The sequence below is a fragment of the Podarcis raffonei genome, chromosome 15, assembly GCF_027172205.1.
Source record: "Podarcis raffonei isolate rPodRaf1 chromosome 15, rPodRaf1.pri, whole genome shotgun sequence".
In the NCBI taxonomy this organism is placed as follows: domain Eukaryota; kingdom Metazoa; phylum Chordata; class Lepidosauria; order Squamata; family Lacertidae; genus Podarcis; species Podarcis raffonei.
The window spans coordinates 4081299-4097272 of NC_070616.1; the positions used below are offsets into that span (position 1 = coordinate 4081299).

General features: G+C 41.6%; 1 protein-coding gene across 2 annotated transcripts in view; it reads left to right on the forward strand.

The window, feature by feature from the left end:
* The first annotated feature begins 1104 nt into the window (after positions 1-1104).
* PPM1E (protein phosphatase, Mg2+/Mn2+ dependent 1E) overlaps positions 1105-15974 on the forward strand; it is an 88082-nt gene continuing 73212 nt past the window's right edge. Inside the window, exon 1 of one of the 2 annotated variants that reach the window (XM_053366884.1) lies at positions 1105-2007. In XM_053366884.1, coding sequence (XP_053222859.1) covers positions 1445-2007 — 563 coding nt within the window. In that variant the 5' untranslated portion in view covers positions 1105-1444. Of the gene's footprint in view, positions 2008-13206; positions 13233-15974 lie in introns of those variants that run through there. The other variant, XM_053366885.1, reaches the window with a different exon arrangement.

Consider the following 15974-nt stretch of genomic DNA (forward strand, 5'->3'; position numbering starts at 1 on the left):
ACACAAACAATATATAAGCATTGCCATGTTTATCGAGATATTGCCATGTTTTAATCTTTCACTCTTAATTTTTTTTGTAATAAAATTTTATTAGTTTTCAATTACAGTCCAATAATAGCCTCATTGTAGTAATACTAATTTATAATACAATTATTAATACCATTCAAATACTGAATTATATAATTTAGTTAAAGTACTCCCCCCCCCCGCATGCTAGATTTGATGGTTTTCTTTATTTCTGCATTCCAAAATCTTATCTGTTTCAATTACAATCCGGTCATGATAATAATCCCTTATACAACAACTGCAATATTAATAACTTCTATTCGCGTTGACACAATAAATGATTTATAAAAATGCAAGTGAGGAACTCACAACTTGTTCTTCGTGTGTGTGGCAATTATTCTTTCCTCTCACTCTTAATTATAATCATCTTTTAAGACATTTCAACCACTTGTTTTTAACTTTTTTATACAGTAATTTCAATATTCCTTGCAAACTGGTTGATTTTATGACAAATTAAACAGTATATAAATCTTGCAAGATTAAAATAAGAGGAAATATTAAAGAGCAAAGCAGGTGCCTTTGCTGTACTCTTTTTTGGCATTCGCTAAAAACATTTTTCTTCAGCCAAGCCTATCCAGACATGCAGAACTTCGGCATGTGTTTTCATCTGCTCTTTTGCTTATCCTTGCTTTTAATCATTATTATTTTTTCTGAATGTTCTAAATAGCTGCTTTCAACGGATAATTGGCGGCTTTTTCTGACAAAGGCACGTAACTGATAATTTTATTTTCCTTTTCTTCTTCGAGGTTCCATTACAATCAAGCGGCGTATAAATCTTGCGAAATATATATATATATACACACACACACCCAAATATTAAAAAACCCAACCGTGGCTTGCCTTGCCTTCAGCCTGCTGGGATATGGTGGGTTTCAGGCGTCGAAAAGAAAGTTGCTCGAGTCTCCCTCAGGGCGCCCTTCGCGCGTGCGCGAGCGCGCACACATAGACATACACGCGCCGGCATTTAAAAAAAAAACAAAACCTCAAGAGGCTAACGGCTAATAACGGCAGCGGAGGCGGCGCGCCTTGGTAAACCCCGCCAATTTTTTTTTATTATTATTATTCTTTCCTTCGCGCGCGCTTCCTTCTGCCTTGTGTGTCCGTGAGCGCGCACACGAGGTGGGAGGGGAAGCGCGAGGGAGGGAAGGCGGGAGCGCGCGAGCTCTAACGGACTGAGGGGAGCGCGAGAGACAGCGAAAGGAGCGAGCCTGCGCGCGCTCGCGAGTGAGCGAGGGAGGCGAGAAGGGGCGGGCAGGCCGGTGTTGAGGGAAGCTGTCGCTGCCGCTGCCGCCGCCGCCGCCGCCGCCGCTCTTTTTCCCCTGCTCCTCCTCCTCTTTCGCTTCTGTTCCTCCGCCGCTGCCGCCGGGCATGCGAGGCGATGGCCGCGGGCGGCGCGTGGAGCGTTGAGGAGCGGACCTACCGCCGCTTCCTGGAGCTTTTCCTGGGCGAGTTCCGCGGACCCTTCGGCGCCGAGCCGTCGCCCCCGTCCGGCGGCGGGGCAGAAGGCGACGCGGGGCGGGAAGCTGAGGAAGCCGTCGAGGTCGAAGAAGAAGCCGTGAGGGGAGACGAAGAAGAAGGTGGCGAAGGAGGAGGGGACGGCGAGCCGCCGCCGCCGCCGGAGGAAGAGGGAGGAGGCGAAGAAGAAGCCGACGACGAGGCGCTGGACGAAGGCGACGATGCTGCTGCCGTCGGCGACAACGAGGAGGAGGGAGCCGGCGGCGACGGAGACAGCCGCGTCGGGGAAGCGCAGCCCGAGGAGGAGCTGCCTCCGGCTGTGGCCCCGGCGGCAGTGCCCGCTTCGCAGCCGCAGCCTCCCGCCCGGCCGGCCAGCCCGCCGCCGCCGCCGCTGCCCTCGCTGCCCCGGCCGCTCTCGGAGCACATCACCGAGGAGGAGGTGGAGGGCGAGTGCCTGGACCTCTGCCTGCAGCAGCTCTACAAGTAGTGAGTAGGAAGGGAAGGGAGTGGGGGGGGGGGGGAGAGAGAGGTCAGCCCCCCAGCAGAACAAGCTGCATATCGCCCCCCTGCAACCTCCGAAAAGCAGAGCCGTGCTAGGAGAAAGAGATGTTTCCATACCTATTCACAACCCCCCGAAATGCATAACCTTCATAGGAGAAACTGCTGTTGCTGGACCTATAACCTCCTCAACACCCCCCCCCAAAAGCATAACAGATTCCAGCAGAAATAGATGTAGAAATAGCAGAAATTCTAGCATAAATAGATGTTTCTATACCTATTGATACTCCTTGCCCCCTGAAAAGCATAACCATTCTAGGGGAAACTGTTGTTACTGTACCTATAAACGCCACCCCCAACCCCGAAAGAGAAGCAGAACCATCCTAAGGGGAAATTGTTGCTGTAGTTTTTACCAGCTGCCCAAGAAACATAACCATCCTAGAAGAAATTGCTGTCGCTGTACATATTATATACCCCCACCCCCCAAAAAAGCATAACTATTATTGGGGAAATTGTTGTTAGTCCATCTATTACCACTCCCAAAAAAGTAACCACCCTATAATTAATATCATAATCATTGGTGATAATTGCTATTAATATTAACAATTCCTAGGATAGTTGTGTGTGTTGTAATAAGTATAGTAACAATTTTACCTGTGATGGTTATGTACAATTTTCTCTCCCCCCCCCCAACCAAAAAAGAAATCAGACACTGAGTTCAGAATAATGCAGTTTGAACAAATGGGTTAAACAGATTTTTAAAAAATCCTATAGTGTTTATTGCTAGGCAAGGTGTCTTGGCATAATAAACTGTAACTAAATGGAATTATTAAAGCCCCTGAACTTATTGTCATTATCATTATTACCACTACCATAATTGTTAGCATTATCAGTGTTGCCACTCACATGTTAGTTATTATAGTTTTAGGTTGGGACCCATTGCAAAAAAAACCCTCACAAAACATAGCCATCCTAGGAAAAATATTACTATATCCATTACAAAAAACTAACATGAAAATATAACCACTCTTGGAAAAAATGTTGCTACTATTCTTATTGTGTATATAAACTCCATATGAACAGACCCAGATCCTGTGATCAACACCTAAGGCCCTTCTTCGTGTTCTTCCTCCATGAGAGGTCCGACAGTGGAAAAGTCTCCCTCTGGAGGTGGTGGAATCTCCTTCATTGGAGGTTTTAAAGCAGAGGTTGGATGACCATCTGTCATGGATGCTTTAGTTGAGATTCCTGCATTGCAGGGGGTGGTTCTAGATGGCCCTCGGGTCCCTTCTATAATTCTATGAATATGAGAAAGGGCCTTTTCTGTAGTGGCTCCCTGTTTGTGGAATGCCTTCTCCAGGAAGTCTTGCCTGGCACCTTCATTACCTATCTTTGGGCATTAGGTGAAAACGGGTTTCTTTAACTACACTTTTCACTGATTAACATTCTATGTCCTTTTAAATGTGTTTGTGAGAAGGGGGCTAATGGTTTGTTTTTGTTTTAATAAAAATGAATGAATGAATGAATGAATGAATGAATAAATAAATAATGATTACAATCCTATAAAAGATATGCTGGGGAAAATATTATTATTATTGATAATAATTATCATAATTTATTCTAGGGTGGTTGTGTGCATTTTGTAAAAGTTCCCATGCTAAAACTAGCATAAATAAAATAATAAGTGTTGATAGCTATGGTGGTGGTGATGTTTATCAAAGCTGTCACCCCACTACTTTATTACAGTTGTATGGAATGCATTGCAAGCAAAGACATGCATAATCATAAGAGAAAGTATTCCTATTGTCATGGTTACTGTTTGTCATCCACACTTTCTTATCATTATACTATATTATATATTGCTTATTATTGCCGAGTACAAAAAAAAACACCACAGGGCAAATCAGTTGATTTATTTACTGGATGTTGATTTTGCAAGATAGAAATGAGAGCTTACATAATAAAATAACAATGGTATTATTATTCCCCGTACCTCGTTTAGTATGATTTTCAGAGTGTGTTTATGTTTTAAGAACACATAGCCACCATAAGACAATGAAAGATCAAATGTTATCCAACACACAATAAAAGGTCAACCCTGGATTAAGTGACACAGGTCAGCCACAGACTAGGTGTGTGAATCATTAAAGGTTCCTACTCTCTAGTCCTAGAACTGTATCTTCTTGGAAGACACATTCTTCTTTCCCAGTTCAGCTGTGAAGTAGGTGGACTTATGAGGGAAACAGTACTTTTGAGCATGTATTAAGATCCCCAGGGGCACTTCCTTGGAAGGTGCACCAAGCCCCATGCTCAGCTATGGAATATTCAGGTTGACGACAAGGAGGAGTGCTCTTGAGCATGTGCAGAGAGTCCCAGGATCTTCTCTTTGGAAGAGATGCCATCCTCTTACCACCTCAGCTCTGAATTGCAGATTAGGGGAAGGGGTCCCTAAACCACTGACCAGAAGTATATTGGTTGCCCTCCTGCTCTCCAGAATGTTCTTTCCTTTATCCATTGACCCCTTTTCCAGCTAATGCCAGGAATATGCAGATAAGGAAAAAGATGCCCCAGGAATGCTGAATCTTTCTTCCAACTCCAGGATCTTGTTTTATAAAAAGGAGTGTGTGTGTGTGCCCCCAAATATGTGCAGAATGTGTCATTTCCCTCAGCCTACTCTACTTTCTCCTCCTCCTCCTACGTCCCTTTCTGTCTCTGGGATTAGAGAACAAGACTTTTGTGTCAAAGAGGGTGACTTTGAGATCTGACAAATGCTCATTTTAGAAACTAGGGGCTGAATTCTGGGGGTCCTGCTGAGCTAATTTGAGCTAGAAACCAATTGCAATATTTTGTTTCTGAGAGGTGCCAGAGCAGCCATGGCATATATATGTCTGATGAAAAAGAGGGTGAATCCATGTGTGCAGAGTGTCATTTCTCTCCCCTCCATTTCCCCCTCCTAGAACAGTCTTTCCCAACCTGGTGCCCCTGGTTGAGGAAGGCTGCTCTAGGGCTGGAGAACAAAACTTTTGCTTGAGTGTATTTCAGGCTGTCATGAGTCCTTGGAACCATTTCTCTTAGAAATCAAGGGCTTAGGGTTCTTGCTGGGCTGAACCTTGAAATCTTTTTTACTTCCCCTTCATCCATGTTCACGCCACTGGAATTTTGCTTTTGAGGGGCAGCATTGTCTCTACTTAGCTGTGGGATTTAGGAGATACTGCCTGTAAGCATGTGTAGAGTGTTGTTCCCATCCTCTTAATACGCCTCTGAGATTAAAGGACAAGGGTTCTATGTCAGAGATAAAATTGCAGGCAGGTTTGGTCCTCAGCTTCTTATTTCAGAAACTATGGAATGTAGCTCAGAGACCCTACAAGTTTAATTTAAATTGGGGCTCAGGCCCATAATCATTTTGTCCCCATCCCCTCACTTGAAGATACCACCTCAGTTTGAGAATATGCAAATGACTGTCCAAAAAAAAGAGTGCCACTGTGCATGTGCTGAGTGAACATATCTTTCTCTAACCCACCACATACAAGATCAGTCATTCTTCTTATTGCACATGGACATTTGCAGTTCAAGCTTGCCTGGAAGTGTGTCGTGTGTGTATGGGGGGCGGGGAGGCTGTCCTTACTCTGTCCTTACTCTTCCACCTGCTTTATTTCAGACTATTCTGTTGCCTATTTTTATTTTGTTAAATCACTAATACTGTAAATGGATTCTTAGAGAAACATAAACAAAAGTTAATTAATTGTGACTAAGAAAGGGTATTCTAAGTTCAAAGGTGCTTTGTTTTTTACTATGTCACCTATTCTTTGGCCATGCATTGGCAATGAAAAGAGGTTCCTGGGTTTGGCTTGTAGGTTTTGAGCTGATCACAGGTGAGCTTTGAGTTGAAGTGGGAAGGACAATTGTTGGGAAACTCAAGGAGGCTTCTTTAAAAATATAAAGGGGGGAGTTGGCATCAGAAACTGGGGAGGAAGGTTATATTTCAGTGAGCAAGGTAGGAGAGGGCATGGTGTGCATTGTAAATGAAAGGCTGATGGCAGCAAACATTGAAGTGGAGGCTTCTAAGAGAATTGAGAGAATGATTGGCTTGGGTTTCAAGCTGACTGTTAGCAGAAGGGCTACAGAAGGATAGGCAAGGGAGTTAAGCAAAACGGGGTGACATTAAGGGCCAAACAGTTGTGTGATTGGATCTCTTAACTTCCTTTAACTTTTAAACAGGTCAGGGTGCTCCAAATGCTGTGAGACAAATAGGTTTAACCCCTTCCTGCATGCCATTTCCAAATATAAATCTCCTTCAAACCTCTCTTAGATTTGTGTGAGGTATGAAGAAGCTAAATAATGGGACTGATAGAATGTGAAGGAATGCTTTGCTGCAGGAAGGTTTATGATCAGGTGGCTAGACTGCTGGAAAGGGTTATGCAACAGAAGATGTAGGGGGCCTTATGTGCTTGGTTCTCCAGTTGTACAGCTAGGGAGAGGAAGGTGCTCCAGAAGGTCATAACCACAGCACAAAGGATTATTGGTCAACCTCTCCCATCTTTGGAAGAATTGTACGGTTCCCGTTGTCTTAGGAAAGCAAACAACATCCTGCAGGATTCATCTCACCCGGGATACAGTCTGTTTGCACTACTGCCTTCTGGCAGGAGATATAGAAACATCAAGTCAAGGACAAATAGACTGAAAAACAGTTTTTACCCGAGAGCTGTGGCCCTTTTGAATGCTGTAACTCGATAGTGTGACCTGGGAGATTGATGGGTGTGGGTGTGGCTGGAATGTGGTTTGTTGGTTGTTGTTGTTGTTTTGCTTTTGTTGTTTTTAAGGGATGGCATCCAATTTCGTTGCACTTGTGCAATGTTGCACGTGTGTAATGACAATAAAGAATCTATCTATCTATCTATCTATCTATCTATCTTATGTGGGTGGGTGGTTGATTTGATGAGTCATCCTGAGGGTGAGAAATTTGGGAAGGAAGAACTTGGAGTGGGATTGGGTCCTACAGTGAGAGTGCCCTGGATGTTTTCCTCACTTCTAGCTCTCTGCTGCTTCCATTCTTAAAGGATGGGTAGATAAGAGTAAAACATAAATTTTGGCTGTGTTGTGGAGGGAAGATACCTCATGCCTCTCGTAGAATAGGGATGAGTATTTTAGCAGCTGATTGTTAGTAGGTAATGGGATAGGGGATGTGGAGAAAGAAGCAATATATTTGTCAGCTTGAAAGCATCACGAGCAGAAGTCTTCAGGATAAGCTATTCCAAGCCTTAGGGGTATTTGAATTGCTGGCTACAGTAGCTAGGAATACTTCATATACTGGGCTGTACAGGATTGTTCTCCGGGTATGCTTTGTACAAGATTTAGAGCACAAAGCAGGAGGCAGATGGGATCTATTCCCAGCATGAAAAGCCTGTAGACTAAAACCTTAAGATCAGTTACCCATGCTTTGTGCTATGCTTCTGCTTTAGCTTTGTAGACTGGAAGTAAGAATGGTTGTTAGTGGCCTTTTCTTCCAAAGAAACCTTTTACGACTGATAACTGCTGCAGGAGACAAATGAACCTGTGAAAATATGCACAGCACGCAGGGGAGCTTTGTTACTGAGCTGATAATTGTAATAAAAGGTGTTACTCTATTGCCAAAGAAGGGAAAAGGAAATTTTACAATTACGCAGTCTTATTTGTATTCACTTGTGACCTCTGAAATAATAGGGCAGCAGAACTGGAACTTTAGAATAAAATGCTTGTATTTTTGCACATACGCATATCTACCTCTACCCAAACTGCTTTGTAGAAAAAGTATTGTTTTTTTTCAGTATGGTAGCAGTTTAGTCACATGAGATCACATTGCCAAAATGCCTTTTTTATTTTAAAATAACAAATGCAAAAGGTTGCACACTGTGTCTCTCCAATATATTCAAATTTATTTCAGATATTTCTTTAAGATTTTAAAATAAGGTGCTTCTTAACTTTTGCAAAAGGAATACAGAACCTCTGCTCAGACAGCCTGCTTATAAAACTGAAAGGTAGTTTTACTTCTAAACTATGTTACCAGTAGCAGTATGTCATAATTTTAATCCTCTGGAGAGGTGCTGCTCATTTCCATTAATTTTCCAGTTCCTGCAAATCCTGTTTCTGAATTTCATTTATGCTATCCATGTTTTATATAGTTATAGTTCCAGATGTGCTTTTAGTGCTAATCAGGCCATGTCTGGAGTACTCTGTCCAGTTCTAGCTATCACATGGAGTGTGTCGAGGGCAATTGGGCTGGTGAAGTGGTCTGGAAACAAAATCCTTTGAGAAACACTAGAGGGAGCTGAGTATGTTTATCCTAAAGAAGAGACAATTTAAGAAGAGACATGGTAGTGGTCCTTAAATAACAGAATGGTTGTCATGGAGAAGATGCTGAACTGTTCTCTGTTGCGCCAGAGGGCAATGCAAACTATAACCAGTGGGTGAAGATTTTGGCTAAACATTAGAAGAAAACTTCCAGTGGTAGGAGCTGCCTGACATTGGAACAGACTGCTTTAGGAGGAGGCTTACCACTCTTTCACTGGAGGTATTTAGCAGGGCTGGGTGACTCTGTGAGGGATGCTGGAGTTGTATCCTGTACTTCATATCCTGCATTGAGCAGGAGGTTGGACTAGGTAATCTCCAAGGGCTGTTCCAACTTTATGATTCTAGAAGTGTCACACAGTATGTAAAGCAGAAATGGGGAAACTGTGGCCCTCCAGATGATGTTGGACTTCTACTGACCTCAGTCAGCATGGGAAATGGTCAGGGATGATGAGAGTTACTGAAGGGCCATAGATTCCTCATGCCTGACATTGTTTCATTATTAAGCAATGAAACAGTTAATATCAGTTATATGCATTTGAGGTTGGACTCATACATGCATTTTAAATCATTTAATTATAATGTGAGAATCTTTCCTTGCTTCTGTTAATGAATTTCCCCACCATTCAGAAGGAACATTTTCCTGATTTAGAATATCCCATAAATTAAATATAAACAAACAAACAAACAAAGGGATTGGGCATTCAGGGTGTTGAAGGGGAAGTAATTCAGACAACTAAGAGCATGGAAGAAAATGTAAGTTCTTGTCTTTCTCTATTACATGTATGTGAGCCAAGAAAGCCAAGGCAGGAGAATATGGTGGCTTCTTCTGTGCTCCCTTGCTCTTTGTGTGTTTTCCTCTCCTTCATCTCACTGAATGAAAGAGTTTGGTTCAGAATTGAAGTGTCCTCCCTTTTCTCTTCTTGTTCCTGTTAGTATAGACATTTTTAAAAAGCAATTTAAGTGATGTTTGAAATAGGCCTTAATGTGTAAGAGAGAGAGAGAGAGAGAGAGAGAGAGAGAGAGAGAGAAATTCTTAGCACTGGAAAGCAAAATAAATCACTTCACATTGGTTGCTAATAGAATATATTTAAACTTTGTCAGCAAAGCTGTTTATGAATTAGAATGTATTAGAATAACTATCATATATTTGAGATTTAAGGTAGCTCCCTGTATAATAAATTATGGATGATTTTTAACAGGGTGGGGAACTGCATTGGCTCATGTGCAACCTTAACACAGACTGCATGCCAGTGAGGAGTGGGCAAGAGGCAGAGCAAAGAATGTGACCAGCCACTCAGAAGTTTCAGTGTGTACCACCTCTCCATCCAGGCATGCAGGAGGCATTATCACAGTTCAAGGACACATTCTAGCCAGCCAAAAGCACTAGATGATAATACAGAAAGGAAATAGCCTGGGAGAGGGCTCCATTTGACCCTTGGGCCTGAGGTTTGCTGCCCTTGACTTGCCAAAATATAGTATAGAAGAAAGTGCTACCAACATCAACAATGTGTTTTTCATGGGCTGCCTAGACTTCCTTCTTTAAAAACAGACAAACAAACAAATGAATGAATGATTTTCATTCTGCTCATCCCTGAAACATTCTGCACATCTTCTAGATGTTACTGTCAACAAAAGCAACAGAACCTTAAGGACAACTTTTTGTTCAAGAAATCTACATATCATTGTGTCCTCTCCCAGAGATCAAGTCATTGAGAAAACAGATGTGTGCTTTGAAGTAAGAGCTCAAATAGATGATATGTCAAGATGTTCTGTCCTTAGATTATAATTTCCTTGTGGGCTGAACTTATCTCCCAAAGTGCCCACTTGTTGTCTGACTTCCTGTCTATAGTCCTAAATAAGAACCTGTGTGAGATGTGTCTTGAAATAAAATTAATAGCTCTGCATGTCAATTACATCTTGCCTGTCTGAACAATAGATCCAATTCTTTTCCAGTCTTTTCCAACTTTTTGAATAAAAAAACCTGCTAAATGTATGGTAAGAGCAGTTGCTTTGCCTATGCCTACTTAATGAAACAAATGTAGAAATCCTTAGTAACTGGCCAAAAGTATTGTTGCTCTGCTCTTCACGTCATTACAAAGCAAAATGCATGAACACAGTTTTTAATAGGACACTTCATAGGGAAGCAAACAGTGTTATACAATGATAGATATAGAAGAGAGCTGCCCTTCAGTATTTCAGTAATTACTATTGAAGCTGAACAAGTTAGCTAGATTGCATAGTTGCTCTGCTTATATTTGTACTTGATGGAAAACATAGCTGCAGGCAACTAATGACTGAATTGGTCAATATTTTCAGGCTCTGACTATGTTCATCAGTTTTGAAAGCTGCATGCACTTAGCTTCAATAGCTTATAGATCCTAACCAACTCTGATTAGTGAAATTCTGAATTAAAAGAAATGCAGGCTGTAATTCTGTACACACTTACCTGAGAGTAAATCCCATTGAACAGTTTGGCTTCCTTCCGGCTAGATATGTATAGGATTTATTTATTATGGGTCCCCCCCCCTTACATTTATATTCTGCCTGTTCTTCAATCATGGAGCCCAGTATGGTGTACAGTGGTACCTCGGGTTACAGACGCTTCAGGTTACAGATGCTTCAGGTTACAGATGCTTCAGGTTACAGACTCCACTAACCCAGAAATAGTACCTTGGGTTAAGAACTTTGGTTCGGGATGAGAACAGAAATCGCGCGGCGGCGGGAGGCCCCATTAGCTAAAGTGGTACCTCAGGTTAAGAACAGTTTCAGGTTAAGAACGGACCTCCAGAACGAATTAAGTTCTTAACCTGAGGTAGCACTGTACATGTAATTCCCATTTGGTCACCCATTAAGGCACTGACCATACCCAGACTTGCTGAGATATTCAGCAAGGTAGTGGCCTCTTGGGGTTTTTACTGCACATTAAACTATTACTTTGACTTGTTGAGTTGGTTCCAATGGCATCCTGTTTCACTTGGACTGGTGTCTTTTGCTCATGGGAGGGTTGTTTTATACATTGTACTAGTGAATAAGTGAGATTAAACCCAGATGTGTTATCTGGTGGAATGCTTCATTGTATTGAAAGGATAAGATAAATCATGTCAACTAACTGTCTGCAAAAATTATAGTTGAAGATGTTCCAGGGGCTAACATGAAAAATCTGTTTTAAAATTTCGACAGACATTTATATATGGTAGATGGGTTGTTGATGCATAGGAGGTCCCCTCAATCTGCTACAAATATATGACCTCAGTTGGAGAAGATTAGGCAGAGAAGTAGCTACAGGTTTAAATGCAGCTGCCCAGTAGGAGCATAATCTGTGGGTTAAATAAGCATGGAGTCTGAAGAGATTGAGAAGCAACATTATACAAATGCAGCCTTCTGCTTTCCTTTTGACAAAATATTGAACCTCCTCAAATTGCTGCTTACAGATCACTAACTGGTTAAACAGGAAGCTAAAAGAATGGGTGGCTTTCATAATGGAGAGTGTTACTGGAGGAGGAGAGTTGTATAGCAGTGGATTACAAAGTTTGCTTGGCATATAACATCATTACACCACTTCCGCACAATATAAATTCTGAATTTAAATTGATATTTGCCATATAAGTGCTAATATTGCTACTTGTTCCTATAGCTGAAGGGATGTAGAAAATGTAGTATTATTTGAAGGACTTGCAGTTGAAGCGGTTATGTAGCCCAGCTATGAATAATTTAAGATTCAGATTTTATATACTCTTAATTAATTAACCCTGCTTTTCCCTATTCTGTCCCGTTTTCCAGCCACTTCCAGGTTGCCATGATGTGCGCAGTTGCACACATATCAAACACGCCTAAATCAGTCATTACCTATACCTCCAGAAACGTTAGAGGAATGGATATTTGAAAATTGTTTCTGGAATTAAGGTCCCTCTCTTAGACTCAACCACTCCTTAATGTTTTCATTTACTTTTGTCTCTTTCCCTCTCAAGAGCATTTTATCTCCATGAGACCCTGATTTGCTTTGTTTTAGAGCTGTAACATTTTTTCTGGCATTTCTCTCTCTGCTTCCCTCCCCCACAAATGTTCTTAGCAGTTAACTATTATATAAATTTATTTTTCTTCCCACTTATTAGATGCATTTGGTATTTAACCCATAATCTGCATTTAACCTATTTCTAAGGGTATGTAATGGAGGGATTTCCTAAGGTGGCACAAATTTCTTACTGAGGTCCAGCGCCGTGGGCTTTCTGGCGGTTCCCTCACTGTAAGAAGCGAAGTTACAGGGAACCAGGCAGAGGGCCTTCTCGGTAGTGGCACCCACCCTGTGGAACGCCCTCCCATCAGATGTCAAAGAAATAAACAACTATCAGACTTTGAGAAGACATCTGAAGGTAGCCCTGTTTAGGGAAGCTTTTAATATTGGATGAATCATTGTATTTTAATATTATGCTGGAAGCCGCCCAGAATTATTATTATTATTATTATTATTATTATTATTATTAACCAGCTACACATGTATTCAATGGGCTAGAGGTGCTGAATGGTCCTCTACGTATTGTGGCTTAGGTGCTGGAGATTAGGTTTTTTTAACAAAAAGTTTCTGGTCTTTTTTCTTTCCACAGTCCTTTGCCATGGATCTGCAAAGCATATTGTGACCCCATAATAGCTTTAGGACTCCTTTCAGTTGTGTGAAGGGGGGGGGACTTTAGTCCCTTCAGAATTTTGCCAGATGACACCACTTCAGCCACTGTTTCTCTCCCCAGGCCACATACCTCACCAGCTCTACTTTGCACCTTCCTTGAGGGTTTTTGCCTTGGTGGAATATGTCCTTGAACTTTGATAATGCCTCTACTTGCCTGGATGAAGGATAGGGATGTGTGTGTCTAAAATGAGCTTATGGTTCAAAGGTAAATTTTACATTCATTGTTTGGCCTAGTTTTGCCTCTGGCCCCAACCACCACAGACGCATGACCACCACAGACGCATGAGTTGTTTGCTAGTTGAGTGGCTAGATTCTCAATTTAGGGAGACCAGTTAGGGTCAGTAGCTTTGCATGCTACCTAGAGATGTTGTTTCTGTAGAGAAATTGATGCACCCGAAGTTAATTTTCTAATCAATGTGGTTTTTTTCCAGTTTATAGACGACATCCATTAATACTGTTTACTGGGAAAGGTTTTGTATGCCTGTAGCACTCCCCAGGTAACTAAATGAGTCTCTGAATACTTTCTGTAGGAGGACCTTAAACAGATGGATAAACCAGAAGGCCAAAAAGAAAAGGTTTTTTTTAAAAAAAAATCTGGGTTACTGAAGCATATGATTTAGAACTGTTCATTCAGGTCCAATAGAAGACTTAGAGGCCCTGGTAAAAGAAAATGGTCCTGAGACTTGGAGGAAAGCAACAGCTTTGGCAGATTATCGTCTGGCACAGTTTGTGAGCAGAATGTCCCAAATGCTTTGCCAGCAATAGAAGCAAACACAAAACCTTTCAGTGGTGTAAACAGGAGCACTGCTAGCTCAGAAATGAGCTATTGTCCAAGAGGTGGTAAATTAGCCACTGCTTGAATAATGAGACTTTTTTTCTCTAAGGAAAGAAAAGGGGGTGCTGTTTTAAAATTGGGATGCAGATCTGCATGGCCCTCTGTTGAAGGAAATGAAAGCAATTGAAAAGAAAGAAAGGAGATGGGACTGTAGTTGAAGAGGGGACATCTAAAGATGGTGGCATTCTGGGCTTGTTTGAAAGCCAAGGGTGGGTTTAGGGAGGGAAGGAGATTGGGAGAGACGTAAAAGCATATGGGAGAAAGTAGCGAAGTTGGAGACGGGCAGCAAATGAACTAGTTTGGAACAGGAGGCAAGTGGAAAAGGGAAGACCGTAGGGGTAGAGGCAATAGGAAGGGGAAGCAGGAGGGTCCCTCTGTGTGTGTGAGACATGTAGGGAAAGACAACTTCCTAAACTCATGCCTCAGCAACACATCATAGATCTCCTGTGTATGATAGGGTAAAAAAAAAGTTAACAGTAAAAAGTCGTAGCGTGCATGTAACAAACCTGAATTGGGAGTGAAAGTTTCGCTGTTGAAAGGGAAAGAATGTTCAGAAAAGAGGAGCCAAAAACAACAGCAAGAGATGACATTTTAAACAACTCTATATAGTGAGACATTTGTTCACAAAATAGATACTGGCATGTAGAAAATGTCATTTTTACAGAAATGGAGGAAAGTAATGGAAAACCTGAAGGAGTGGGGATTGCTTTAGAATATCAATCCATGAATAATGATCCACCAGCAAATGGAGAACGAAGTGCATTGACAATAACGAATGTATGTAGCTAAAGGCTGAAAGTCTGATAAAGAAGCTAGGACAATAGGTTCTCAGATGTTGAAGGCAGTGTAGTGAGAGCTACAAAATTTTGTTAAGTGAAAGTTGTAGAAGTTTAAGTAAGGTAAAGATAGGAAAGGTATAAGGAAAAGCAGTGGAAAAACACAGCTAATATTTTTATTGTGGGCTATTTTATTGTAATTTAAAAGAAAATAGGTATATTTTATGACCAAACTACTATTAAGATTAAAGGAAAGCCTCAATCTCAGAACTTGCAAACACATAAGGTTTTGTGTGAATCTTTTATCTTTGATTCAGAAAAGCTGGAATTTGATAGACTTTGGTGCAGACAGTTGTGATGGTCTAACCAGCTACTCACCTTCATCTGAATGGTTTTCATTGGAAGAATCAACCACAGGGCAGAAATGGGAGTGAAGATAAAACACACTGACACTTTTACAAGAATAGTAATTACATAAGTGGTAGAAAAGTAACATCTTTTATGAATGGATCATGTTCTTAGAATGTTGGAGAATGTTCCTGGAGAGACAAAGCATCCATTTCACATGTCCTCATCTTGCTCTTCAGACTAAGCACTTTGCAGTTTGGGTGTGGAAAAAGCTTTGATGCTCTAGTAGTAACAGCATCTTTTCTGTAGCAAATTAGATTATCCAGACTGGGGCTATTTCCTTTAACTTGATACTGCAATGCCAAAAGCACCAATTAACACTGTGAGGAGATGCTGGGAGTGAGAAAATGAAACTGACAAGGATCTTTACTGCCTGAAATAGATTAGCACAGAAATGTTTTGGTTTGGCCAGACTGTTACAGCTAGAATGTTATTTGCAAATCTTATTAGGTTATGCCAAAAGCCTGTAAAGCTGAGGTTAATGAAAACCAGCATTATTTATTCCTTCCGTTTTCATCCTTTGAAGACACAGATTCTGTTGTCTTCTGTAGTAGAACTTTGGGGCAAAAGCTCAACACTGTGGGTGTTCTAGAGTTTGGTTCTCTCTCTCTCTCTCTCTCTCTCTCTCTCTCTCTCACACACACACACACACACACACACAGAGAGAGAGAGAGAGAGAGAGAGAATGAATCCTGTTGATGATGCCTCTTCTTAAGTACAGTGGTACCTCGGGTTACATACGCTTCAGGTTACAGACTCCGCTAACCCAGAAATAGTACCTCGGGTTAAGAACTTTGCTTCAGGATGAGAACAGAAATCGCATGGCCGCACAGCGGCAGCAGCAAGAGAAGAGGCCCCATTAGCTAAAGTGGTGCTTCAGGTTAAGAACAGTTTCAGGTTAAGAATGGACCTTCGGAACAAATTAAGT